General features: G+C 36.1%; 1 protein-coding gene across 3 annotated transcripts in view; it reads right to left on the minus strand.

Moving 5' to 3' along the window:
- The window catches only part of SESTD1 (SEC14 and spectrin domain containing 1), a 118,980-nt gene that overhangs the window by 38,163 nt on the left and 53,676 nt on the right, over positions 1 to 27,141 (minus strand). For all 3 annotated transcript variants that reach the window (XM_079134539.1, XM_079134540.1, XM_079134541.1), the window contains exons 4-6: positions 18,805 to 18,895; positions 16,435 to 16,548; positions 186 to 299 (exon numbers count right to left, since the gene is read on the minus strand). In XM_079134539.1, coding sequence (XP_078990665.1) covers positions 186 to 299; positions 16,435 to 16,548; positions 18,805 to 18,895 — 319 coding nt within the window. The remainder of the gene's footprint in view (positions 1 to 185; positions 300 to 16,434; positions 16,549 to 18,804; positions 18,896 to 27,141) is intronic.

Here is a 27,141-nt window from a genome sequence, read left to right on the forward strand (position 1 = left end):
TGAGGATTCGAATCAAGTCAGTTTGATTCCAGAATATTTATCCTCAAACACTATGGTATGCAATGTATCTCTCCATTTTTGCAAAAAGAAAACTAATTTACATTTTAGTTGATTAAAACAATGAAGTTATCAAAAATGTCTTATTTATATGCCATTAAGATTTTATCTCATTGTAATATACCAACCAGCCTCTTATTTAACCAGTCCATGTGATCATAGGTGAGACTCCCACCAAAATCTTCTGTTAATTGGCATGGTTCTATATAACGAGTCAATTTATTGGCAGAAACTAAAATAACCTACAGAGAAAAAGAAAAGAAACGTTCAGTAAACCATTATTAAAGTCTATGAAAATAATGAGGAAGAAGAATTAGGTTATATGCAATATTGTTTCAACATGACAATATATATTTAGTTAATGCAATAGTGTTTAACAATTCAAAAATTATAGATATCTGCTAAAACAATCACAATTTTTTTTTATCAGAGCATCACAGTTATACAGTCATTGGATTCCCTTGACAAAATCATACAGGCATGGGATTTTATTTACTCCATTTTAGTTCCCATTCCCTTCCCCCCCTCTTTCCCTATTCTCCTTCCTCTTCTCTACTGATCTTCTTTGAGTTCATTTATTTATTTTTGATTGATGCTTTCTACGTATACATAAAGGTGAAATTTCCCTGTGGTATATTTATAAATGCACAAAACATGATTTTGTTAAATTCATTATGCATTTCCTTCCTTTCCAATCCCTCCCCCTCCCCCTCTTGCTCTCCTTCTACTTCCATCTTTCCCATACCTTTATATCTCACCCTCTTCCTTCCGCCCCCACCTTCTTTTCCTATTTCCCACTAGCTTCCATATGACAGAAAATATTTGACCCTTGATTTTCTTTCTTTTTCTGGTACGAGGGATTAAACCCAGGATACTTACCCACTGAGCCACATCTCCAGCCCTTTTTTAATTTTTTATTTTGATACTCACTAAGTTGCTCAGGGTCTCACTAAATTTCAAAGGCTGGTTTTGAATTTGCAATTCTCCTGCCTCAGCCTCCCAAACTGCTGAGATCACAGGCATGCACTACACCCAGCTCAATCCTTGATTTTCTGAGTTTGGCTTATTTCCCTTAGCACAATATTCTCTACTTCCATTCATTTACTGGTGAATGTCATATGACTGAGTAAAATTCCATTTATATATGGCACATTTTCTTAATCCATTCATCTACTGACAGGCATCTGGGCAGATTCCACAATTTGGCTATTATGAATTGTGCAGCTATAAACACTGAAGTGGCTGTATTGCTACAGTATGCTGATTTTAGTTCTGAGTAAATACTAAGGAACAGTATAGCTGGGTCACATTGTGGTTCCATTCCTACCTTTGTGAGGACTCTCCATACTCTCTTTCAAAGAAGCTATACTAATTTGCAGTCCTGCCAACAATGAATAAAAGTGTACCTTTCCCCATAAGAAAATTTCAGGCCTAGTTTAAAATGGAGTTTTAAAGAAAAGAACAGATCACTTTAATCTTAAATGCTTCTAGACCACAGAAATGAAGGGAACATTCCCAACTGGTCTTATGAGATAGTCTAGAACAACAGTGATAGCCAAGCACAATTTGTAAAAAGACCATAAAGGACCTGTTAAACTTTAAGACTTCCAATATCAAGTGTTAGCAAGGCTATGGAGCAGAAAGAATTCCTTTACACTCAAGTGGAAATACAAATTAGAAAGCCTCTTTAGACACAATTTGGCATTATCGTGTAAAGCGAACATTTCGGTAACCTATTCCTGGGATATTCAGTAAACAGAAAATCTGGAACATATTTATTAGGAGACATTACTATTATGTTTGCAGTAACATCATACATGATGGCAAGGATGAAAACAGTACCAATGACCACCACCAGAAGAGTAAGTAAATAATTTTTATTCACAATGGAATATCATCCAGCAGTGAAAATTAATCTGCCACATCTGCAAAAATATGCATGAATCTTAGAAAATAACAATGAGTGGGAAGTAGCAAACCAGTGAAGACTAAAACTGGAAGGCCTTTGTATAAAGCTCAAAAATAAGGAAAACTAAATATATTATTTAGGAATAAATAATATTCATAAATTACAACTACAGACATAACCAAACATTAAAAGAACGTCACTTTCTTCTAGCGCAGTTCTTTTTCTTGGAGTGGAGTTCTGTTTCTCACAGGTATGTCTTTTAAAATGCACACAGAGAATACGAAGAAAGATGGACAGACCCAAGTTCAAGTTTGCCTCAGGTGCTAAGGTAGGTGAGTGGGACCAGGAGGGCTCACTGCTTTGTTTCAGAGCATTAATATTTGGGTTCTTGTGCTGGGTGGTAGGTACCAAGTGATGCTTTATTATTAAGCTTCGTGTATTATGCTATGTACATTTAAAATATATATATATATATATATATATCAAACACTATATTAAAAAACTAAAAACAGAAAAGAATCAAGATGAGAGGGAAACAGCTGACAGAACAAGACAGGCTGAGATCTCAACCTCAAGCTGAAGAAATGGCAACTCTTCTGAGGCACCAGGCGAGGAGGTTAGAGAAAGAGCAAGGAAAAACCGGAGGACACAGGAAAGCTGAGGGGGATCATGTGCTCTTTCCCATTAAAAAAATAAAAGAAATAGAAGAACACCAAATTACATTTTGGTTAGTTTAATAATAGCAAACTGTATTATGCTTATTTTGCATGGCAATTTCATGTTATCTCTAGTATGAGGAGTTTGCCATATCTCAAATTCACTACTTACTTATGTATTAACGGGAACCAATTTAAAATAAACATTTTAGAATTCAAAGAACACCGAAATGGATTTCACTTAGTGGAAAACTTGTCACAGAGGCCTCTGTTTTATTTGAGACTGGCATAGTGTTATATATGGAACACTAAGTGGAGTTAGCCCACAGGAACCATTCAATCTGTCAAGAGACTGGGGGTCACACATAGACTTTCACACCAGGAAGATTAAACACAATCAGATCCCAGGAAGGACCTTTTCCTTTCTCCAAAAAAGTTTAGCGATCTGCTAACTAGAAACATACTAATAATGAAACCAAGAAATATGTCTACTCTGTGAGGAAATAAACTACTTGCTAAAAATTTCAGTTCACATCTGAAAAGATAATCCTTCCTCCCACTCTCTCTTGAAGACAAATGAACAGAAAATGTGAAAATATAATAGATGGTCTTTATGTTCTTCTCTTTGCCTCACTTGGCACAATATTCTATTTAAGTACTGACAAAAGTCTCTCTTTCGAAAATTCCCACTATCATGCCTCTTATAACTTTTAACGATGTGTTATTCATTTGTTCAACAATCATTACTTAGTGGAAGTTAAATTGATTCAATAGATGTATAAAAGCTGTGTGTTTTAGTGCTGAAAATATAAAGATGAATAAGTTTCTATCAAAGATGAGCACTTCATTCTCTTCTCTGTAATATTCCACAGACAGCTGTCTAATGCATTCACAAAAAGAAGTAGATGCAGGTTTTCTGGTTTGTTTCTAAAGCCTTTGTTGAAAATATCCTATAGTTTTTACTCCTCTGGTCGTAACAGTACAGGGGGACAAGGCTTTACTGGAATAGCACAAATGACTGTCAAATCCCTTTTTTGGGTTAAATGCCATTATTTTATAGTTGGAAAGATACTGACTTAGAAGCCAATCATTCCAGGTTGGTGCCTGAGCTCTCCACAAATTCACTACTTTTACAGAAGACAGCCTAAGGGAATCTACCACTGCAGGTTTATAATCCAGTCTGATAAAGAAGGCAACTACAAGAAATGATCTATGATGTGTCTTTCAGCTCCAAGAGGGCATAATTCTAATGAGTTGTCATCATTTACATTTGAGTCATTCTCCAATATACCACCTGTCTTACCCAGGGAGGAGTACTCTATACCTTTCCACCCACTCTGGTTAACCTTGTCGTGTTTTTCCCCCTACATTTTGTAGTTCCAAAATGCATTTATACCATTGATATGCAGGTTTCAAGTTTAATGAACCAAAGGAAAATATGCCATTAAAAGTTTATCTCCATCTGAATATTATTCTCAAAAGTTCTTTTTCCTAAAATCAATTTAAATGTAAATAGTACAGATCTGCTTTCTTTTATGGCATAATATAGAGTTAAGACTATAATATCCTTTAATGAAAATATTTTTAAAGGAAATAGTTGAATAAAATTATGCCTGTTATGATATTTTACCTATGCAAAACAGATCTAAACAAGTGAAGATCACAATTAAGAAGAGCTACTTAAAGAGCATTTTCTCCATCTTGTACAACATTTTATAGAATTCATATTCTTATAAAATTCACAAATGGTTATTCTAGGTGAAAACAGTAGAGCTGACATGTCCATATACAGAACTGCACCAGCACCAAAAGCACCTCGAAGTTAAATAATGTATATGACAAAAGGGATGATCTGAGCAAGAAGCAGATTCAAAATGTAGTCATTGCAAATGAACAATCTGGGCAACTACCACTGTGATGAAACACCCCAGTTTCCACTACAACAATCTCATCCTTAAGAGGGTGAGCGTGAGGAAAAGGGGCAGAGGAAGCTGGCAATACAGTTTCTATTTTATTAGAAGTACTCTTTTAGCTCTTTGTTCTGTGGTCGGGTTGGTAGTAGGCATGGGTTCATTCGGCACACCTGGCGCATTCCGCCAAGGCTGCAGTTCAGTGTTGGGAAGGCGCTTTTGGGTATCTACCCACCTGCAGGCCCCTGATTCTCGCAGGCAGCTCCACAGCATAGTGATGGGATTTTAAGACGTTCATCAATGTGTGATCCTTAAATAAAGCTTGAGAGCTCTGCAAGCCCAGCTAGGGGCAGGGCCCCTTCACAGAGATTCTGAGTTAACCTCAAGACTGAAAACTTAAGGTTTTGGAAACTACCCCTTTGGAGACTGTTGGGATGCTTAGGATTTTGCTGACCCAAAGGATGGCCTCTGATGTTAGATAGTTCCTATGAATGTAACACCTTGCCTGTGTTAAACTGACAGCTGCCAGTGGGCAAAAAACAGTCTAGAAATTTTGGGACACTAAGAAGACACTATTTGCTTGTGTTTTGTCTTATACAAGCACATGGTTTTATTTTTAAAATTTCAATAAACTATTTTAAACCAAAAAAAAAAAAAAAAAAAAGAATACTGTTTTAGGGGGAAAAAAAAAAAGAAGGGAAAAGTCAGTAAGAACTGGGCAACAGCAGGAAAATATCTTACTCCATGCAGATGCTGCACACGTAAGAACTACCCCAAGAGAGTCAGGAGGAGGAGAACCCCTCCTCCAGGGAATGGTGGCACTGTTTACAAGTCCTCCAACCTTGGGGAAAGATACCACTTGCCCCAAGGCAGGCTATAAACCAGGTCTGAACAAGCAGACCATTCCTTCAACTTCACTTCGACATCTCAGAGGGGTGAAATTTCACAAAAAGAGCGAACTCAAATACTGAAGCAAAAATAAAAACCATCATGGGGGAAGAGAGCAGTTTGTAGGCCTGAAGTAAAACTGGAATGCTCAAAGGAAAGTAGGTAGAGAAGGAGATTTCTGGAAGTTGGAAAAGCACACAAAAAAATTATAAAGCAAATAATCAACATGAAGAAAACAGAAAACTTGACACACTTCAGAGTAGATGCAGTAAAAGATTAGGAATTCAATGCTTCCCTGATTTTCTCTAAATTGTTTTATTAAAGCTTCTTAAATTACAAAATAGTGGTAAGACTTCCTATATTCCTTTCTGTTACACTCAATGAAGAGATCACTAATAGGAAAAAAATGTGTATGATAGTTTATTAGAGGGTCATTTTTATCTTATGGGTTTTATAACTTGGCAAAAAGGGCAAGCAGAGGAGGGGAGGGGAAGAGGTTGGAAATGTAGCTTAAAGGTCAAGTGCATTTCTGGCAAGCCTGAGTCCTGAGGTTTATCCCCACACCATATACCCAGAATGTAAAAGGAACAAACCAAAGAAACACAATTAAGAGTTTTTGTTAAGGACCAGTCTCAAAGAGCAATTATCAGTAAAATTAAAACCAAAATTAGAAAATAAGTCCCCCTTAATCATATTTAGGTGAACATATTATGTATAATCCCTTTTCATCCAATGACTCTAAATAAAAGAACAAATGCCATAATTGCTGAAAATTCTAAAGAAACATTTTCCATAACTATAGAGAAAGCTCGGAAAGTCTTCCGAGAAATGACTAATGAATAAGAAATAATGCTGTGAATTAGATCCAAAAAATATGCTTAGTTCTTTATTATCCTCTGAAAGACTTTCAAATATTTATTAACAAAATGACCTATTTTAATTAAGTACTTAATTTATAGGAACACATATTCTAGCTTGAAGGCAAACCTTAAAAACCAAACAATTCCTTACCTGCTGTTCTCAGAACCATTAACAGCACTTTTATTTCTCAAGAAGTATTTTAAAGAGTAAATTTTCCAAAAGTATCCAGCATTTCCTTAGACTGGTCTATGGTAACTCTCTAAAGCAATATTTCCCAAACGGTTATGAAAATCTCATGAACACGCTTATCATGCCACAGTATTTTTTACAGAACATAATAAAGAAGTAGGAAACAATGAACTTGTCCTAAATTTTTTTTAAAAAGAATTTAATTGTAAAATACTGAATATTAAAGTGAATTCCATAACCACTTAAAGGCATTTTATACCAAGATAAAAAGAGAACAATTTTGATTTTTCCCACTTAACAAATGACATTAATTATCTTTAGCTAATTTCAAAAGTTGTGTAAACTGAGCACAGTGGTACACACGTGTAATCCCCAGCAGTTCAGGATTTTTCAGGATGCTAAAACAGGAGGATCACGAGTTCAAAGCCAGCCTCAGCAACTCAGCAAGGGAGGTCTTAAGAAACTTAGCAAGACCCTGTTTATAAATAAAACAAAAAAGGGCTGGGGATGTGGCTCAGTGGTTAAGTGCTCTTGGGTTCAATCCCTAGTTAAAAAAAAAAAAAAAATTGTGTAAGACAGAATGATCTGTCCTAAGTAATTTATAAAATTATCTACTTTCATGTTGGATTTTAAGACTATATGTATCCAAATGCTATGTATAACTATAATACTCTAAAACAATTTTTAAGGCCTATATGTAAATTACAATGAAAAATGTTATTATGTCATAAAGTATGTGGGGAGGGGACTACTTTCATGATCTGATATTTGAAATCCTAACTTCTAATCTTATAAAAAAAAAAAAGCTAGCTTATGCTTTATAATTGTTATATTTCTTTTTAAACAACTATATGTAAGAAAATGTTTGCAATCCTTGCCTGGTAAATAACTCTGTAAATAGGTAAAAAAGTTTTTATTCTTCATAAATGAAAAACCAAATTGGACTGAACTATACTTTATACAATTTTTACCATAATCTTTAGAGTGCTAAGGACATCATACTATGGTATATAACAATTTCTATGAAATAAGTACAGTTTATACATAGAGGGATAACTGTCAAGGCAAATTTATTAAAGTCTTCAAACTAATATATTTTAAATGAAAAAGCTGCTTATATTGTTAAAAAGGTAATATATTTTTAAAACAATTCCTACTTTAAATCCTCTGGCTGAAAAATGTCCTTGGAAAACATTAAAAAACACTTGATCTCAGCTTAGAATACAAATTTTAAACAGAGACTAATATGACAACTAAAATATCAAACTTCAAAAAGCAGATTCTACTATTCTGCAGTGAATGTTATTGACGTCCTCTTATAATAAAAGATATAATTCATGTGTCAGAAAAATGACCTAAATTCTGGAAACAGGCAAAAGATATTAAAGCACTGGATATTCTTTTATGAAGTGCTGTGTTTGTACCTTTGACTGGCTTTCTACAGATGAATCCATAGGTATCAACCTCTGAAGAGGTAGAGGTTACCTTACAGATCTAGTTCAGAAGAAATGCCAACAATTTGATGCAAGTGATACATTTCTGTCCAATGGAATAAGAGATATTCTCAAAGTTTACAATGAGTGTCTACAGGACATTCATTTTGTTTCTAACTTGGTAATTTATCCACATTTTACAAATCTTAAATTCCTCAAATGCTTGTTGAACCATACCTTACAAAGTACTGGGAACCTCATTAATTAATGAATTGAATAATATATTTGACTTATGCTCATTTTATGTGTGCCTGAGAATCATTCTACCTTTAGGAAAATTATACTTTATCTATGCTCTATCAATTTAGGAATATGGAAAGAATTCTATTCATATTTTAATCTGGTTGAACTACTAAATAATTGTTATTTTTCAAATAACCATCTCCTTAAGTATTCTAATATGTTGAGTAGCACTAAATTTATAAAGGAAAAATTTATTCCAAGCAGTTATCGTTTTACTAAGCAGAAATCTAAATTTCAGATTCCTTCACCCAAAGAAATTTGAAACCTTGTACAGGAGAGGGAAGCACAGGAGAGGGAACCAGAACAAAACAGCAGAACTTCAGAAAGGAAGAAAAAACATCACTATCCTGCAAGCACTTTTCAAACTTGTGCAAATTCCTTTCAAAGGAGATAAAACCACAGAATTTTTTTAATAGTAAAGTCCTACATAAATATTGCCTTTTCCTATATTTTATATATATTTGAGAGGTTAAGACAAGACAAACTAATTGACTAAAACCACAATGTTTTATTAGCTAGTACATATCATAGTTCAAGAAGTTTGAAGAGAAAGAAATTTACCACATGGTCTTTAATCAAAACATTTGAGGTTTTCTTTAGTCTGGAATGTAACTTACGGAAAGACTCAAAACTTGTTTCTCCTTTACTCTCATTCTTCCATCTGTAACTAGGATACTTATCCTTTCCTAATATACCATTCCCAAAAAACCTAATGCTGAAATGTTCACTATGAGGCACTCGGATGTTTTATCTTTTCCTAGTATTAAGAATTTGTGTGCAAGGTCCAGGAAAAAAATGTGTCTTTTTTTTTGTAGGCCTTTGTGTGCTTAATAGAGATTCATGTGTGTACATGCATTCACATATATACTATTTTGATGTGTACCTCTGCTTGGAACTGTCTCTTGTGGAGAATATTTTTCTTCTCACTATGGAAAAAGAAGTCTCTGCAAAAACTAGCAAGAAATCAAATTTGAAGAAACCAGAGGTGTTTCTGACAGAAGAAAACGCAAGTAGCCTTTGGTCCTGAAACCTACCATTAGGTAGGCCTCAAAAAAGAAAAGGATCAGATGAAGAAATAAGAAGAGATAAGAGAAAAAAACAATTTAGAATGGTGGTTGGTTACCATTACCAAAAAATAGCACTTTTACTGTCATGACAATAAAGAAAAGGAAGGTAGAGATCCTTTTGCTTATAAGGATGAGATTAATATCAATTCTACCTCAATTTTATCTATCATTATATAGACTATACATGCTATCACGTAAACAGTAAAATCTGCCAAAGTCATCAGGTACAATGCTGCAGAAGGACAGAAAATACTCACATATTATAGACAGGAGTTAATAAATAGGGAATTGAACAGGTAGGTACCTATTTCAGAGATAGGAAGGAATATGAAGAAATATTAAGGCTAGCAATGAGATGACTACCTATGGTCAAAGGAAAACACTAGAGAAGTGGATGGAGAGAGATCACCTAGAAGAAAAAAATAGGATGAGGGGCAAAAAAAGGTTTCAATAAAATGAACACTGGGTGTTTACGAACATTACAGCTGGAAACAAATCTTTGTTATCCATAATTCTATAGGGTTAAACATACCAACACACAAAGTTGCACTTTGAAAAGTATATAAACTATACATGAAAATGCAGGCTTAATTACAATAGCCTAAATTATCCAAATTAACACCATGGAAAATAATGTTTAATTAAATAAACATCTATGTTAAATTTAATTATATCTCTAAACTCTAAGTATCTTTTAATGGCTGGTGTTGAACTGACCTTAAAGTCCAATATGTTTGCTCTCAAATTAATCAGCTTTTGAAATTACTGTCATTTCTTTAGGACATCAGGTTTTTAATAAGTGCCTACTACTTACTTATTTGGAAAGATCTCCTAGTGGAATCTCTTCAGTTAAGAGAAAAACACTGAGATACAAGAAGCTTTAACACTTTGGTTTTAAAATAACAATCTATGACATCAGACCAAGGCAGATCAAAATTCTCTCTTTTATTTTATCCCCCAAGACACAAGTATTTAACCACTATTAATTCATACAGCATAAGATCAAACTAGGAAAATGAGTTTTCAAGGGAAACATTCATTTTTAATAAAAGTGTATTTTTCCAAATTAAAGGAAAAAAAAGATCAAACTAGGCACAGCATCTCTGAGCAGATGCCTATACTTAGGATGAGACAGGAGCCCTTCACTCAGGGCTCACAACTTTATTTTCTTAAGCACTCTGCATCCTTTCAGAGTATTTCCTATGTGTATTTCCTCTCTAAGTATTTTCAGCCACAAACTACAGACCTCACTGCCTATGTGGAATACTCACTCTCCATGGAGCTGACTCTTAAAGCAAAATTCAGGCCTCCTGGATTCAGCTTTCACTTTCTCCCCTCACTACACATCTTTGTCTCTCTTCCTTGGGATGCAGTTTCCCACTCAAATATCAGGGGAATATCCTCCTACTATAATCCAGCAGCATAAGCCATTTTCCCTTAAAGTACTGGCACACACTCTTCCACTAAGTCCTCATAATAGTCAAGTCTACCAATGACAAAGTTGCAAGGTAAAGTGAAGAAAGAAAAAATCTGGATCCTAATTAGAAAGTAGAAAGCTGGAAGGAACACTGCTCCAAAGCAACTCTAGAGAAATCTGAAGTCTGTGGTACACTAAGAAAAAAACACCACCAACAAAGCCCAAAGCCAACTCAACTCTTTGCTAGAATAACTTAACACTTTTCCGGTACTGCTGAGCAAGAAGCCAGGAGCACGTGGAGGTATAAATACTAATTACATCTGTCTTCACTGTCTTAGACAAGATGCCTAATATTCAATACAAAATAACAAGGCACTTAAAAAAGGCAGGTAATAACAAAGCCCACTGCCAAGAACCAAAGAAAATAACATAACCAGAGTAAAAAAAACCCAGATACTGTATCAAGTGAAGAATTTAAGATATCTGTGATAAGATGCCATTTAAGAACTGATGAAAAATTTCAACAAAGAGACAGAAACTAAATTAGTCCCTTGATATCTATGGAGGATAGGTTTCTGGAACCTCCCTGAAAATACTGATATTCACAGATGCTCTCGTCCCTTAAAATAATGGCATTCCATTTCCATATAACCTATTTACATCCTCCTGTGTACTTTAAATCAACACTCAATTACTCATGATAAGTGATAAAATGAAAATGCTATGTAAATAGCTATGAATATTGTATTGTCTAGGGAACTAATGACAGAAAAATCAATGATCAGTACAGGAGCAATTTTTTTAAGCATTGACAATCAATGTGTGGTTGAATCCACGAATACAAAGTCTTGGATATGGAGGGCTGGCTGTATAAGAAGAATCAAACAGAAATGTTACAAACCAAAAACATGGTAACAGAGATGAAGAAACTTGACTGTTCTTATCAACAAACTCAACACAATCCAGGGAAAGGTGAACTTGAAAATGAATCAACAGAAAAACCCAAACTGAATACAAAGAGAAAAACATGAGGAAAATAATACAGAAAACCAATCTAAAATGCTGAGAAAGTTTCAAGTAGTTTATCATACATGTAAATGAAGTTTCAGAAGGAATAGAAGACCATGGGATATAGAAAATACTTGAAAAGAAAATATCCAACAATTTTCCAAAATGACAGACATCAAAACAGAGATTCAAGAAGTACAGAGAACACCAAATAGAATGAATACCAAATAAAACAAAATACATCTAGATATAATGAAATAAAACAGCTAAGAATTAAAATCAAATTGAAATCCTGAGGGCAGTCAAAGTGAAGAAGAGACAAATCAACACAGAGGATCAATGCTACTCATAACTGCAGACCTGTTGTCAGAAACTATGAACACCAGTGGGCAAGGATACTGAGAAGGCACTTCAAAGTATATTTAAAATGCTGGAGGGGTTGGGAACTCTATGAGACAAAATGATGTACCCACTGAAAATAGCTTTCACAACTGAAATATGCTATCCAGGAAGTTGAGGAAGGGGATGCTGAGCTTGATGATGGGCAATTTACTGAGGCTCTATCTCAACAACAACAATGAAAATGAAATACAAATAAATATTTTTCTTTTGGCAAACAAAAGCTAAAAAAAATTCAACACCAACCAACTTGTTGCAAATTATGTTACAAATACGACAGGCAGAAGAAATGTGACATCAAAGAGCTGAATTTCCAAAAAGAAATGAAGTACACCAGAAATAGTGTAAAGGGTAATACGAAATTCATTCTTAAAGATTTAGATGCTGCAAAATAATTAACATACTGTCTACAGCAAGAGTCACAACATACTGTGTTTATGCCACAGTAAAAACACAATGTATGATGACCCAGGAGGGAAGTAATGAAGGTCTTTCCACTATGTGGTAAGTGGTATGTTATTTGAAGTTACAATGGTTAATTAAAGATTGTAAATCCTAAGGCATATTTATCATACTTTTATATAGATATAAATGGATATTGTAAACTATTTTAAAATTAAATTATAAGCCAATAATACAGGTATGATAGTCATAAAAATATTCAAAGGGTACAAAACCAAAAAAATTACATTTAAAAATTATATAAAATTTAGCAAAATAGAATAATCATATCAATAACTAACTATAGTGAATGTAAATAGTCATACACACCAATGAAAAGACAGATTGTCAAACTGAATATAAAAGCAAGGTCAAACGACATAGCATCTCTAAGAAATTAACTTTAAATATAAAGAAACAGATAAGATAAAAATGATCCTAAATCTTTATGTGCTAAACGATAGTTTCAAAATATGCAAAGTAAAATGTGACAGAATTGAAAGGAGAAATAAATCCTCAATTATAACTGGAGACTGCAACACTCCTATTTCAGTAATTGAAAGAACAGATGGGCAGAACATTACCAAGGATACAGAAGACCTGAATGACACCATGGATCACCCTGACAGAACACTCTGCCCGCAGCATCAGAATACATACTCTTGAAAACACGCAGGAATTTGCCAGGATGGACCAAGAGTGGGTGAAAAAACAAACCTTAACAAATTTAAAATGACTGAAATCATAACACATATTCTCTGGTCATAGCTCACATAAACATTAACTCAGAGATCTAAATTAAATTCTAAACTAAACCACTGCTAGTAGAAAACATGAGAGAAAATCTTTGTGACCTTGATTTAGGCAAAGATTTCTCAGCTGTTAACGCCAAAATCAGATATGATTCATAAAAGAAAAAATGAGGAAAATAGATTTTATCAGAGTTAAAAACTTTTTCTCAAAAAACGCCTGCTAAAACAATGAAAAGACAAACAGACTGGGATATAATATTTGTAAAGCATGTATCTATCTGATGAATTACTTCTACCCAAATTACTTCAAGACCTCTCAAAACTCAATAACAAAAACAAAGGACTTTATTAAGGGGGGGGGTCAAAGGATTTGAAAGACACCATGTGATTGTGCAATGTAAAAAATATTTATTTGCATTTCATCCTGGTTCAGTTTTTGGCACAGAGCTCCTGAAACATCTGCAATTTCCCAAGTGATAGGAAACTCTTTTGTTATATTTGGTCTTAATCCTCCCTCAGTTCCTGACACTTCTTATCCTAGCTCCATTATTGGCTTATAATACCTCTTAATTTTTTTAATGGCTGTACTAGAGTTTACAATGTACATCTGTAATGAATCAGCCTTCAGCATAGTATAGTATAGTACAGTATAGTATTTGAAGCAGTACTTGCCATGTAGAGAAAGAACCTTAAAACGATGTATCTCCATTTCTCACACTTCTAAGACCCTTGGCATCTCCAGAATAAGTGTCCTTTTACATGCAAATGAGATGACTGGTGGCTGGGGGCCTCTCCATGTCGTCAAGATGAGGGCAAGTGACCAAAAAGACAGTCCCATCCCCCTATCTCACAGAGAGGCTGGGGATTGAGTTATCCTCTGGTGGCGGAGGATATCATCAATCATGTCTTCTTAATGAAGAAATATGAATGCCTCCAGTAAAAGTCCTAAAATTCAGGGTTCAGAGAGCTTCTAGGTTGTTGAGTACGTCCATACGCTGGGGGGCTGGTGCAGTCCTCTTACAGACTGCAGCTCCTGTGCTCAGGACACTTCTGTCTCACCCCATGATATCCTTCTAAAGAACTGGAAAATTTAAGTGAAGTGCTTCCCTCTGAGAAGTGTCTGTGAGACATTATGGCAAATTACTAGCCTTAAAAGGGGTTGTGTTGAACCCCTGATTTCCAGTCAAGTCAAACAAAATATGGGTACCCTGAGTATTCAAAACTTGCAACCGGCTACTGAAATGGGGGCAGTTAAGGGACAGAGCCCTTAACTTCTGGGCCTTGCTGAGTTTGTATCAAAACTGAATTAAATAACAGGATACCAGTTGATGCCCAGAGAGAGAGAACTGGCTGGTCTGGAAAATAAATAAATGAACCGAGAGGCACACATCTGGTGTAAGAAGTATTATGAGTAGAGACAGTTTTCTTTAACACGGATGGCAAACAAGTACTTGAAAAGATCCTCACACCATCAGTCATTAGAAAATTCTCACACTTTGCTGGTGGCAGTGAAAAAGTACATGGTAACTTACACTGCTATTGACAATTCCTTATAAACAGATACTTAATATGTGACCCGCCAACCCTACTTCTAGGTATTTTACCCCTCAAAATGAAAATCTATGACCCCCCAAAAAAACCTACACATCAATATTCATAATGACGTTATTATGCATGATCAACAAGAACTGAAAATAGCCCCAAGTGTCTCTCAGCTGGGAACCAATCAACACACTGACACATCTATACAATGGAACACCAGTCGGCAATAGGAGAAACACATGCAGCAACAAGAGGGACTCTCAAATGCGTATGTGAAAGAAGCCATATTGAAAATACTGCCTGCTGTATTATTATTCCTCTTTTATGACTTGGAAAAGACAGGACTACTGGGACACAAAGTAGTTCAATGGCTGATGGGGGCTGCAGATGGAGAAGTTGACTACAGAACAGAGGACTTCTGAGAACACTGAGACATTTCTTGATTTCTTGATTGTGGCAATAGTTTTGAAACTTATATTTTCTGTTTGGTCAGAATGCTCAGACCTACACACTAAAATATATTGCACTGCATATAAACTACATATACACCATAGCTTCATTTTTTTTTAAGTGAAGAGGGAAAAATCAACATTTTAAGACTCTTGAAGCTACCTCATTTACAAATATACTAGGCATTCTTAAATCTTCCTAATACACATTGGCCACCTTTCCTCCCTACCAAAAATATATTGATATTGATTTCCATGAAAATAAACACAACTATTATATTATAGCAAGGTTCAAAATGAAACTTTACTATTATTCTTATAAGGATTCCAAGTGTCTATATTCTAAAGAATTTGGGTTAGAAATTATTCTTCCAGAGAGAATAACATAGAGTTTGGTATCTATCAAATCCTTAGAGAACTGGAAATTTAACAGGTTGTAAAAGAAAAACATGACAAAATTGTCTAAATTTATATACCATCTTAGGAGCTTCTTTCTAACCTTTAATAAGATGTACTTTCATAAAATAGAAGTGAGAGAGAAAGAGAATAATGTTAGTAAGACAAGATGGATATTGTTCATCTATCAAAACTAAACAAGAGCTGGGTGCACACCTGTAATCCCTGCTACTTCGCAGGCTGAGGCAGGAGGATTACAAGTTCAAGGACAGCCTCAGCAACTTAGCAAGGCCCTAAGAAACTTAGGGAGACCATGCCTCAAAATAAAACATAAGAGGGGCTAGGGAGATAGCTCAGTGGTATATTGCCCTGGGTTCAAACACCAGTATCAAAAACAAACAAAAAACAAACTAAGCAAGATATTAAAAAATAATTATGAAATATCATAGAAAGCAGACTTAATTTCAATTCCAAATGTCTTGAATTTCTTTATATTTGTTAAATTTCCTCTGAGTAATGCAATGAAAATTTTTTTAAATAAAAAGGTTCTACTTTTTCAAAGGAGTTAATAAGGAGTAATAAAAAGGCTTTTGCAGCCTTTGACAATGAATCATAATTCATTTAACAACTGTACACTAATTGTAGGATTACTTAGGCACTATTTGAGCATTGCTTAGTAACCAACCTGAGCAAACAAAAAACTACTTTAAGAGGTATAACACACTTTTTTTTTTTTTTTTTTTTAGTTTATATTTACCTCAAAGCCAAGTCTATCCTTTTCTTTCCAAAAGCAAAAATGTGTTACTTTCTTATCCCAAAATTCATCTGGCTTCACTACACAAACAAGGGACACCTCAGCTGGAACAACATTCTGTAAAATACAGAAAAATAAATGTAAATAACACATGTAAAATGAGTAAATTACTAAACTTTCAAATTACTAGGTATCATGATTATGGTAAGAGACTGAAAAAGAATTAAAATAATAAAGTAGAAGTAATACTCCAAAATTCAAAACATAAAAGGCAATACACACATAAAAGACAAGTTAGAGAAGATTTCAAACAATATTAAACAGATAGTACATGTGAATTATTTTTTATCTTATTCAATCTCTCTACTAGGAATATGCTTAAACTGCAAGACTTAATTTTTAGCTAAGAAATTATTTAAATTGGTTTTTCTATTATATGAAAAAAGCTTTTCTAATACTACCATCTTGAAAAATTTCTTCAGAAGCTGTAAATCTATTTTCTCACAAAGTAAGTTTCTTATCAGTTATTACAAAGAGATTCTGCATGATTATTAACTTAAGGAGACAAAGAGTTAAGCTTTGATGGAATACAATTTTCATATTTACTAGATAGGATTATTCTTTATTACCTCAAGAATGGAAATTAACATTTACTGACCTAAACATTACACATACGTTTTATCAGGAAATCCCATAGAACCTACCTTTAAAATACATCTTAAATTTAACCATTTCTACCAACTGTAATGCCAACATCCCCAAACCAGCCAGCTTTCTGAAATATCCTAACAGACCTCACTTCTTGAGATTCTGTCATGCTCAGAATAAAAATTCAAATCCCTTACCAGGGCCACTGAGGCCCTCCCAGCTTAGTCTCTGTTGACTTCTGATGTACTCCTCTAAAACAGCCATACCTTCTCCTGGAATATAGGTCTGTCTCCACGTCAGGACTTTGCCTGAGACTTTAGATCATGCTGCTGGTAAATAATCCTTGGCAAGGCGTAAAGCCAAGGGCTGGTGCTCAGGCTGCACCAATTTCCAGTTCTAAGCTATTTACAATTCTTGCACCTTGTTGACCTTTGGAGATAGAGACCCTGCTCTGCAATGTTGTGAGGCTACATTAAATGAGATAATTTATACAGAAGTTTCACATAGTACCTGAACCAAATTAAGCACTGAAGTTGTAACTAAAAACTAAAAATACCACTTTGTTCCCACTCCTCCAATCCCTTTTGCCCAATTATCCTAAATAAATGATAAAATATTAAGACTCTTTCTACTTGGTTATCATTTAAATTTTTAAATTATATTTCTTTCACAGAACCTTGAAGTGATTACCAATTATTTCTTCAATTCACTTAGAATTCTTGATTTTTCTTTCAATATCCACCTAACAATGTTCACTATCCCATGTTACTGCCAAATTATATTTTCCCAAACTGGCCTGCTATCAACTCCCATTATTGAATTTGCTTCATTTTTGAGCTATCACTAAGTCACAGTCCCTGCCAGGAATGGCTTTTCATTTGCTTTCACTTAAATTAGATAGAGGTCTGTTATTTAATTCAAAGTTTACCATCTCCAGAGTCCTTCTAAGGAAAACCAGGTCCGTGAGAGCAATCCACCCTCTTTAATCACACAAATGTTTTATTTTTCCATTTCACATCACCATATTTTCAATACCCTTATAATAAGGTACCTACTACATGCCACAGATAACAAATATTCTGTGAGGAACACAAGTTAACATAAAACTGACTAAGGTCAGTTCTCAAGCACTTTATAACTGAAGGTATTATTAAATGTTAATTTTGACCTGTTGAAGTCTCAGAGGACAGAGCTATTAAGTAAACATCTTCTGAGTTATAAATGACTTGTATGATCATCATGAATCCTGACAGCTTTTGGAACAAAAGGAGAGCCAGAATGGAAAGACATAGCAGAATCACTGAGCAGCCTCTTTAGGCTAGACTCACCCAGGCCTGCTTCCAACTGTGGCACAAGCCGGGAGCACAGGGGCCTGATGAGATCATCAGCCTGCCTGTCAGCTCCCCAGGAATCTACTGGTGCTCACCTGTACACCCAAAGAGCCAGGGGCTGCCTTGCTTAAATTACTTGAATGTGACACATTATCTTCAGTCATTTATGAATATGTACTATGGGCTAAGATTTACTTTACTACATAAATTCAAACATAAAAACTGAATTTCAACAATCCAATACTAATGTATAATGTATACATTTTCAAAGCTCGGTCACTGCTGAGAAGTTGGGGCATGGACCAATAAATGGAATACATTTGCTATTTTCATCATGATTTGTTGTCTATAAAATAAAAAGATTTTCTGATAAACAAATAAAAAAACAACTTACCTGTAGCATTAAGACGACTGTTTTCACCACATTCCACTGTGATTTTCTGCCATCCACAATCACAGTAAATCCTCTAGCCTTACATTTTTCACTGAAATGAAACAAAATTATAACATATTAAAATGCGCTCCAGATTTTATTCTTCATAATTTTAAATAAAGAAGGTACAAAGCTCAATAGTACACAGAACAGAATTCACCTCACTTGATTTGGCCTACATTATCAATGAATAAAATTCTTCACAGTATTTTTCAATTTTCTGAAGCCATTTTTTTTTTTTTTCAATCCCAGCAAAGTTAATTCACAAGTTAATGTAGAAAGAAAAGTACTCTAAAAAAAGCCTGGAAAGTTAATGTCTTAAAAGTGATGAAATCAAAGCAACACTCAAGCAGCCGCACTAGCTCTCAATTTCTTCATCTGTACAACGGGATCACATTGAAGCAGGCAACTACTGATTGTCAAGGGCCTTAGGTACGTCTTATCTCTCCTTTCTGACAAACTAGAAGATTTGTGAAGTGACAGCTTAAGACAGGTAGAAAATAATAATGTTATTAAACCTTGGGAACTGGCTCGTTGGCACTCTTTTGGAGAAATTTAATATGATGAAGTAGTACTTGCTATACAAAATAATTCAAAGCTTGACTACACCAGATCCGGCCCATCTCTGCTCTCACTTTCTCATTCAGTTACCTGACCAACAAAAAACTGAAGTGTGGGAAAACAGGCTGAACACATCCCTTCGCGCTCTCTCTCTCTTTCTCTCTCTCTCTTTTTTTTTTTTTCTTTTTGGTACCAGGAATTGAACCCAGGGCACTCTAACCCTAACCCTAACTCTAACATCCCCAGCCCTTTTTATCTTTTTATTTTGAGACAGGGTCTCACTTGGTTGCTTAGAGCCTCACTAAATTGCTGGGGCTGGCCTCGAACATGCAATCCCAAGTTGCTGGGATCGTAGGCACGCCACTGCTCCCGGCAAGTTACTGCTGTCTATTACATTCAGTCATTCAAATATGTATGAAACAAACACTTCCCAGAAGTTTATCCTTGTAAAGCACAACTTCTGTATGGAAAAAGTTCATCCAAAAGACAAAACTACATAATTACTACTACTACTACTACTACTACTACTACTATTACTACAACTACTACTACTATTTTGCTTATCAACTTAATACAAGGATCTCAATTGCCCTTCCTCTAATACAGTGGAAGAACCTGCAGGAAGAACCTGCAGAGGAAGAACTGGATAGTGAAAGCTGTCCCCACCAAAAGTTCTCTCAATTACATATGCCTTAAAAAGGTAAACAGCAGACCTTTTCAGAGAATTTAAATCCAACAGTCTGGGAGATTTCACTGGTTCTCCCCACTCCCTCCAAGCATTTACATGAGTCTCAAGAGGGTCCTTGGAGAAACAATGCAAGTCAAGTTGTACTGAGAAACAGCAAGACCTCAAAAATGCTGCTAAGAACTGGGAAGAACAGGCTCTTCGGTAAGGACAGAAGTTGAGCTTCCAAAGTAAAGAGAGGAGTGCTCAAGGAGGTAAAATGAAGCATTCTGCATAAAAATTTGCACATAAATGCTCACAGCAAAATTAATCATAGTCAAAAAGTAGAAACAATCCAAATGTCCACCAACTGATAAACACGAAAAAAAAAATGTGGTACAGTCACACAATGGAATTATATTCATTCATAAGAAAGAAGTACTAAGAGAACAATCTATCTACTACATAGATATCCTTGAAAACATGCCAAGTAAAAGAAGCCAGATACAAAAGGCCACATGGTGTATGATCTCACTTAAATGAAGTGTCCATAACAGGCAAATCCACAGTGATGGAAGGCAGATTAGTAACTGAGAGAAGCTGGGAGGGAGGAAAAAATGGAGAGTGATTGCAAATGGGTACAGAGAGGCTTCTGGACAAAGGGAAATGACCTGGAATTGGTGTGATGGTTGCCCAATCTTGTGAATATACCAAACTCCACTGAATCGTATATTTTATGAAAAGGGTGATTTTCATAGGTGAATTAAATCTCAACTTAAAAACATTTATGCACTCAATTTTTGAATTGGCATTACAAAAGAAAGGACCCATCAAGTGGTCTTGGAGACAAAAAAGGTGACACAATACACTGATTAGTGGGTTAGCAACAGCCCATAAAAACCTTAGGAGGTGGGGAGGAAGTGAGGGAAGGAAAGCTAATGGAATAAGACAAACATCATTACTCTATCTACATGTATGGTTACATAAACAGTGGGACTCTATTTCATGTACAACCAGAGAAATGAAAAGTTGAACCCCATTTGCATATAATGAATCAAAAATAAATGTTTTTAATTAATTTTAAAAAATTGAAAATCTTGAGGAGGGAAGCAAACCCCATGCCGAATTACTATGTCAGGCTCAGGCAAGGAGGCCATTCCCAGAGTTTCCCATCAACTAGATATCTAGGAAGATCGCTATGCCCTGAAAGATCAGTGTAGGCAGGGCAGCTGGCTGCTGAGCGGTCTGTGGAGAGGTAGCAGCAACTCCGGGCCTCCCCCAGAGCTGGCCAGCGCAGGGCATTCCCATCCAAAGTGTACCGTTCCCAGGATTTGGTACTTTCTTTCTACTGGCCTCTTTATTTCTAAGAAACAAGTTATACAACCATTTTGTTAAATGTTTTACAAAACAACACACTTATGTTTGAAATTAATCTGTACATTAAGGCTAAGTAGTGAAGCTTGCAAATACCATCTGTAGTGATTTTGAATAGAACACTAAATTTATCTTTTAAAGCACCACAAATACCCTTAATCATAATTTTCTCATATTTTACTAAGATAATAGATAATGAAAATACACAAAATCCAAAGAAATTATTTCAAAATTGCAAGGCAAAGTAGTCTTTCAAATTCTTGAAAGGAAATTGTTTGCTTTTAACTTCATTCCTTCAAGTAGAGTGATGGTTTAAATTTTTAACAACATATTTGATTTAGAAGCATGTTATGCCTTCATAAAGAACAGGTTACAGAGTCTTAATAAATTCCTGCACTCCTACTAATGTGTTCATAATTTCTAGAGCAGTAAAGAAGAGATACCTAGGACCCCGCCTCCTTGTTCCTACCCCAGTGGAGCCTCTCAAAGGTGCAATAGCGGGCTGGGGAGATAGCTCAGTTGGTAGAGTGCTTGCCTGGCAAGCACAGGGTTCAATCCCCAGCACCGCAAAAAAAAAAAAAAAAAAAAAAGAAGGTGCGATAGCCAGTTAAAACACGCTGTAAAAGAAGTGAGATTCATGAGCTCACTCGCTCCTGATGAAGAAAGAAAGGGGTTATTGACAGATTCTCTGGGTTCAGAATGCTATTGTTCTCTACTCATTTCTTTAGCTACAACTGAGAGCTCCTTCTACATTCAAAGAGTTCTGCTTCTACCTACACAACACCATGAACTTCGCTTATGCTTTTATTACAATTACTTACTTACAATTCATCTTCGTTAGGTTACATGCTTCCAGAGAAAAGAATAAGGTCTTATTAATATCTTGGCAACTTCTAACATGGTGCTTTAATTTTAGAGGGCCTTTAAAATTTTCAGATGATGTGTGTGACACAACTTCTGACTCACACCACTTCCTTCTTATTCAGAACAGAAGCTCTGACTGTGGCCCACATGACACTCCATGACTGACCCCAGTCTCTCTTTCTGACCATATTCCAGCATTCTGCTCCAGTCACATTAGCCTCTTTGCTGTTCCCACACACACTAAACTTGCTCCTGCCTCAGGGCCTTGCACACACTGCTCCCTGGTTTTGTTTTGTTTTGGGTACTAGAAATTAAACCCAGGGGCACTTTACCACTGGGCTACATTCCCAGTTCTTTTTTTATTTTTTGAGAGAGGGTCCTGCTAAGTTGCTGAAGTCCTCACTCAATTGCTGAGGCTGCCTTCAATCTCGGGATCCTTCTGCTTCAGTCTCCTGAGTCACTGGGATTACAGATGTGTGCCAGGACAGCTGGCCCTCTCCCTCGCTCTTAAATGGTCTTTCATCAGATATATGAAGAGACTGCCCCTCACTCCATCAGCTCCAGTAAAATGTTATCTTTTGTAAACTATCACCACACACCCCGCTCCCACTCCATCAGTCTCCTGACTTAATGCTTTGTTTTCATAACATACGAATATCCAACACGCTGTGCCTGTGTGTGTGATGTCTGCCTGACCTCTAGGATGTGGTGACAACAGGGCCTCCTTTGTTCATCCACTGGTTCAGCACCTAGAACAAGGAGGAGCTCCCTGTAGGCTCTCATGGATTTAATGAGTAGCAAGATTTATGTCCTTACTGTCTGCGATTTTCCACACATTATTAAACCCTTTCTTCTGATGTTTCTTCTATAACAAAAACAATTTTTTCTATAATTAATAAAAAAGGATTTAAAATCAAACCTTGAATTCAAAAAACTTAAAACTTGAGAAAAATAGCTTCAACAGATGGTGAATTTCTATCAAAAATACCCTGGGCAAGAACTTGGGACCATTTCTGTAGAGAGGACTTATGTGACGGACTACATGATTACTAAGGCATTTTCTAACACTGATACTCCACGATTCTCTAATTAGAACATCAAGAACTTCCCTTTGGGCTAAAAGATATTATGATTTTAAATATTAATGAATATACTGTACTGTTGAAATAAAAAGTTAAAGTGAAGTAAAAAGATGTTCGATATTTCTTTTGTAATACTATAGTCAGAGTTATGTTCATATGTTAATTAGAGTTGTCACAGATGCAGGTTTTATATGAACATTCCAGAAGTTAGCCACGGATGTGCAATGTGATCCCAAAAGAGGTGACCATAGCAGGGTGTTGAGAAGCACAGCCTTGGGGCTGGACTGTGGTTCAGACCCCCTCTGGCCCTGTGGGTCACAGGCTTGTGGTGAAGCCACCTCAACTGCCCATCCCTCTGTGCCTCAGTTCCCTCATGTGTGGCATGGGGTGAGGATGATAGTGCTTGTCTCACAGGACATTTTGCAAAATGAGGAAATATTAACCATTACCTCATTCACTGAGGGATAATCTTTTTGTATCTGGCTCCCAATCATCGTCTATATATAAATTCTGGAGCCTATTCTGAATTTAGTTCTAAAAAGAAATTGGTAAGACCAACTCAAACAAATTTATTATTAACTTCTACTGGGCTGACAAGTTCTATGTCTTTAGGTTTTTTCAACAATGCTCAGTGTGAGGGTTTGGACATGAAGTGTCCCCCAAAGACTCAAGGGTTGAGGTTTGATCGCCAATGCAGCAAGGTTCAAAGGTGGGGCTTTGGGCACGAGGACTCTGACCTTATGTGTCAACGACTGTGAATGACTACTGGGAGGAGGTGAAACTACAGGAGGCGGGAGCAGGTGCCTGGGCATGGACCTCCCGTCTCAGGGGCTCAGCAACATTCCGTCACCACATCCCACCAACCTCATCACAAGTTGGTATGTGTATGAAACTCAGCCTCAATGCTGCAGGAAAACGCAGCGTGTTTGTGGAAACAAGTATGCAGCTCTCTAATCCTTCCTCAGGCATTTTTCAAAAGTAATATTAACTATAAATAATTTTTGCTTTTCATCTTAACTTCAGAACCAGACTTCACATAAGATACACTTACACTGTATAACAGTCATCTGAAGTATGAAAACATCTTAGATTAGTGTCGGGAATCACAGATCTAGACCCAGCTCTGCTACTAACTGGTTGTGTGATCCTGGACAAGTAAGCCTAACCTCTGAGTTTCAATCCTCTCAGCTATAAAATAGGGAAGGCGGTTCAGATGTTCTCCAAATCCCCTGAAACAGTAAACCTTCTACGAATCCATCATCTGTGAGCTGTAACTCCAGCAAACCTCAGTTTCCTAAAAAAAAAAAATCTGTTATCTAATGGTGAATAATACAAATTAGCAATAGGCAGTGTGAAAAACTAGCAAGGTTATTTAATATTAATACACAACTGTGGGGCCTGATAATTTTCCTCTGCAGAAAGTGAATAAAAAATTGAAAATTTTTTACTTTAAGACTTCTCGATCCAAGATGGCAGACTAGAAGATGACTGCATCTCCAGTTGCTCCAGAACCCAGGATTCAAGAAGGGGAGGCATTGAGAGACTCAGACTAAAATAGAACCATAGAACCACGGGGTGAGTCTCCCCCACCCGGTGAAGCTCAGCTGGGCAGCAGACCCGGATTCGGGCAGCTTATTAGAGTAGGGCAGGGCAGATAGAGTCTCCCCCAGGCAGCCCTGAGCACTCTGGCGGTGGGCTCCTCCCACAGAGCCACATTCTCCAGCTTCACGGAGCAGGCCCCCCAGTGAGAGCCTTTCTGCACAGAGCCAGCCACAAGTCCCCAAGCCAGCAGAGACCTCCGGCCCACAAGCAGCCTCTGGGACCAGGGTAGGGCAGCCAGAGACTTCTCCAGTACTCTCTCCCTGGAACCAGTAGCGGGCTAGGGGCAGCATTCTTCGGAAGCACTACATTATCAAGTTACTCCAAGACTTCAGGCTACTGAAGGCTGGGAGGTGATACACTGGAAATCTACAGGGACACTATAAGCCAATAGAGAAAATCTGCAATATCACAAAGTCCCACTGATATCTGACCAATATGAGAAAACAAGGGAAGAAAATGTCCCAAACAAACCTAGATACTATATCAATAAAACCCAATGACAGCACAGCAGAAGAAATGTCAGAAAAGGAGTTCAGAATGTACATAATTAAAACAATCAGGGAAGCAAACGAGGAGATGAAAGAGCAAATGCAGGCATTGAAGGAGGAGATGAAAGAGCAAATGCAGGCATTAAATGATCGCACCAATCAACAGTTAAAAGAGCAAATATGGGAAGCAAAAGATCATTTCAATAAAGAGTTAGAGATACTGAAAAAAAAAAAAAAAACAGAAATCCTTGAAATGAAGGAAACAATAAACCAAGTTAAAAACTCCATAGAAAGCATAACCAATAGGATAGAACACCTGGAAGACAGAACCTCAGATACTGAAGACAAAATATTTAATCTTGAAAACAAAGTTGACCAAACAGAAAAGATGGTAAGAAATCATGAACAGAATCTACAAGAATTATGGGATATCATGAAAAGGCCAAATTTAAGAATTACTGGGATTGAGGAAGGCTTAGAGAAACAAACCAAAGGAAAGAACAATCTATTCAATGAAATAATATCAGAAAATTTCCCAAATCTGAAGAATGAAATGGAAAACCAAGTACAAGAGGCTTATAGGACTACAAATATACAAAATTACAACAGACCCACACCAAGGCACATTATTATGAAAATACCTAACATACAATATAAAGACAGAATTTGAAAGGCCACGAGAGAAAAGAATCAGATTACATTCAGGGGGGAAATTAATAAGAATATCAGCAGATTTTTCAATCCAGAACCTAAAAGCTAGAAGGGCCTGGAACAACATTTACCAAGCCTTGAAAGAAATGGATGCCAACCAAGAATCTTATACCCAGCAAAACTTACTTTCAGATTTGACAATGAGATAAGATCCTTCCATGATAAACAAAAGCTAAAGGAATTTACAAAAAGAAAGCCAGCATTACAGAACATTCTCAGCAAAATCTTCCATGAGGAAAAGATGAAAAACAACAATGCAAATCAGCAACGGGAGGAACTAGCCTAAAGGAACAGCCAAATAAAGGAGAAACCAAATCATGTCAAAAAACAAAAATGAGTCCAATGACTAGGAATACAAATCATATCACAATAATAACCCTGAATGTTAATGGCCTGAACTCATCAATCAAAAGACATAGACTGGCAGATTGGATTAAAAAGAAAAATCCAACAATATGCTGCCTGCAAGAGACTCATCTCATAGAAAGAGACACCCATAGACTAAAGGTGAAAGGATGGGAAAAAACATACCATGCACACGGACTCAGCAAAAAAGCTGGAGTATCCATCCTCATTTCAGATAATGTGGACTTCAAGCCAAAACTGGTCAGAAGGGATAAAGAAGGACATTACATACTGCTTAAATCAGCAAGACATAACAATCATAAATATCTATGCCCAGAACATTGGCTCATCCATGTACGTCAAACAAATCCTTTTCAATTAGAGAAATCAAATAGACCACAACACAATAATACTAGGTGATTTTAACACACGTCTCTCACCACTGGATAGATCGTCCACACAAAAATTGAATAAAGAAACCATAGATCTCAATAACACAATCAACAATTTAGACTTAACCGACTTATAAAGAATATACCATCCAACAAAGAACAAATATACTTTCTTCTCAGCAGCACATGGATCCTTCTCTAAAATAGACCATGAC

The sequence above is a fragment of the Sciurus vulgaris genome (genome assembly GCF_902686455.1).
Source record: "Sciurus vulgaris genome assembly, chromosome: 3".
In the NCBI taxonomy this organism is placed as follows: domain Eukaryota; kingdom Metazoa; phylum Chordata; class Mammalia; order Rodentia; family Sciuridae; genus Sciurus; species Sciurus vulgaris.